This window comes from Alosa sapidissima, chromosome 21 (assembly GCF_018492685.1).
Source record: "Alosa sapidissima isolate fAloSap1 chromosome 21, fAloSap1.pri, whole genome shotgun sequence".
Lineage (NCBI taxonomy): Eukaryota > Metazoa > Chordata > Actinopteri > Clupeiformes > Clupeidae > Alosa > Alosa sapidissima.
In genome coordinates this window covers 1,636,588-1,638,974 of record NC_055977.1, presented here as the reverse complement: position 1 = coordinate 1,638,974, position 2,387 = coordinate 1,636,588, and the positions used below count along the sequence as shown (strand labels likewise).

At 47.9% G+C, this 2,387-nt stretch overlaps 1 protein-coding gene across 2 annotated transcripts in view; it reads left to right on the top strand.

The window, feature by feature from the left end:
* Positions 1 to 2,387, top strand: part of stmn2b (stathmin 2b) — a 13,485-nt gene continuing 11,098 nt past the window's right edge. For both annotated transcript variants that reach the window (XM_042075670.1, XM_042075668.1), the window contains exon 1: positions 1 to 258. In XM_042075670.1, coding sequence (XP_041931604.1) covers positions 240 to 258 — 19 coding nt within the window. In that variant the 5' untranslated portion in view covers positions 1 to 239. The remainder of the gene's footprint in view (positions 259 to 2,387) is intronic.

The window sequence follows — 2,387 nt, the reverse complement described above, 5'->3', positions numbered from 1 at the left end:
GACACTGGGCACGCGCCACCGTCTCTTGCTTGGAGATGCGCGTCAGGGGAGAACGAGAGCCAATCTGCTTCAGCACGTAGACGATCGTAATTCAGAAAGCCCCCGTCTCGCGCTCCCATTCCCCTCAGAGCACCCTTCTGCTGACTCAGTGCCTTAAAGCACTCGGTTTCTCGCCACCGAACGGAACTGCGACGCGCGCTCAGACACCACAGACCGTCACCGCACCGACAACAGCAGACATGGCTAAAACTGCAATCGGTAAGACATCTTTTATTTGTGGTGGTATTACGTAGCTTCTGTTTTTGAGGGTGGAGTGAAGCATCTCGCCCTGACACCAGACTAAGGATGCTGAAAGAGCGTAGAGACGGGGCGACACCCTAAACACAAAAGCTCACAGGAAACCGGGCGCAGTTTGGGGAGCGGTCGAAACATGCTTGTGAAAATATAGGTTCGTCATGTTAATGAAACCAACTAATCCTGGATGGTGTTTAGTCAGTTTGATTAGGATCAAGATTTGTTGCCATTTGAGCAAAAACAGAATCCGATAGGCTCATATTTAGTTTGGGCCACAATAGCACAGCTCCTGGTGCGAAAATTGTGCATTGATAAAATAAATCACTTTCTGTTGTTTCAACTGAGATATCGTATGTGACACATTTGGATTTCAATTTAAACAAAAAGTGATTTGCCCGTAAAAACACAATCATGAGGAAAGGAGGTGAAATTATGTTTTCGGTGATGCTGCCGCACCTGCCGTTGAAGCCCGAGACACATACGCGCGCAGCATAATGCGGACGGACCCCACCCAAGATCCCGGTCTCTGCACAATCTCAGAGCGAGCTGCTGAACACCGCCAAACAATCCATCAGAACAATACCGGGTGTCGGTGACACATTCGATGTGCTTACATCTACATTAGAGTCTAACCTACGTTAGAACGGGGGTAAAATGCAGATTTGTATTCGTTGTATTTCATGTGTGGATATTTTAGATGTTGCCATTATGGAGCTGTCAAAAGAAAAATACGACACCCCATGAAAAAAAGAACTGGGCTTTGCATAACGCTCTCATATAAACTGATGTAGCCTAATACTTATCGTGAATTTATTTATCGATGGCAAACGTCTTAGTATTGAATTGAAGTAAAAACATCTATTTTAACGTTTTATTTTCTCCACGATTGACAATATTTTCTTGAATTTCAACTAAAATCATTGCCGGATAAAAAATATTGTTACAATCGACATTTGTGTCATTTTTCATGGGCTAATAGCAATTAGTGTATAGCCTACCAATAACTGAAATAACTCTGACTATTCAGAATAGCGCCAACGTTTCATCACAACCGTTAAAGAAGATGCGAGGAGGACTCTTCGCCACAAATTAGACGTAAAAATAGGCTATGTTATTAACCCCAAAGCCACTGAACAGAAAATGGTCATGTGTGCACGTATACCTCTCGGTCGGGAGAGTCTTTTCTTTTTTTGAGGTTATTGATGGTTGCTTGTCCTGGTCATGATGAACAGTAACATGTCCGTCTTAAAGACTTCCCGTCATCCGCCCGTCTTCCTCCAGTTCTGGATGGACAGACGGGGCGCGCGCATTGGCGTGATGAAAAAATCAATACTTTCGCCGACTCCTAGGCCCAAGAGAAAGTGGAGAGAAGTGGACTGCTTGAGTGTTCGGCCGTGTGTCATGTCAGCAGCCGCACATGGCACGCATATAATCACTCATGAGTGGCCTGCATTGTTTAGCTGAAATAATCATATTAGACTAATGCAGCACATTCGGTCCAGATGAAAATGGCCATCCAGAAGGCTGCCTGTACGGGCTGTCCGAGCCAATCAATACGATCAATGAGCCAATCAATACGATCAATGAGCCACTTCCCTTTGTGGTCTTAACAGCCCCGATGAGATGAGATACACTGCACCTGCTCACTTCTCACACAGGACACAGCCCTGATGTGGCCCTCATCTGGCTCTGATGTGGCCCTGATCCGGCTCTGATGTGGCCCTGATGTGGCTCTGATGTGGCTCTGATCCGCCCTCGATCCGCCCCTGATGTGACTCTGATGTGGCCCTCATCTGGCCCTGATGTGGCCCTGATCCGGCTCTGATGTGGCTCTGATCCGCCCTTGATCCGCCCCTGATGTGACTCTGATCCGGCTCTGATGTAGACCTGATGTGGCCCTGATCCGGCTCTGATGTGGCACTGATGTGGCCCTGATGCCGCTCTGATGCGGCTCTGATGTAGCCCTGATGTGGCTCTGATGCGGCTCTGATGTGGCTCTGATGTGGCCCTGATGTGGCCCTGATCCGGCTCTGATGTGCCTCTGATGTGGCCCTGATCTCGCTCTGATCTGGGCCTGGATGGATCTGGACTGA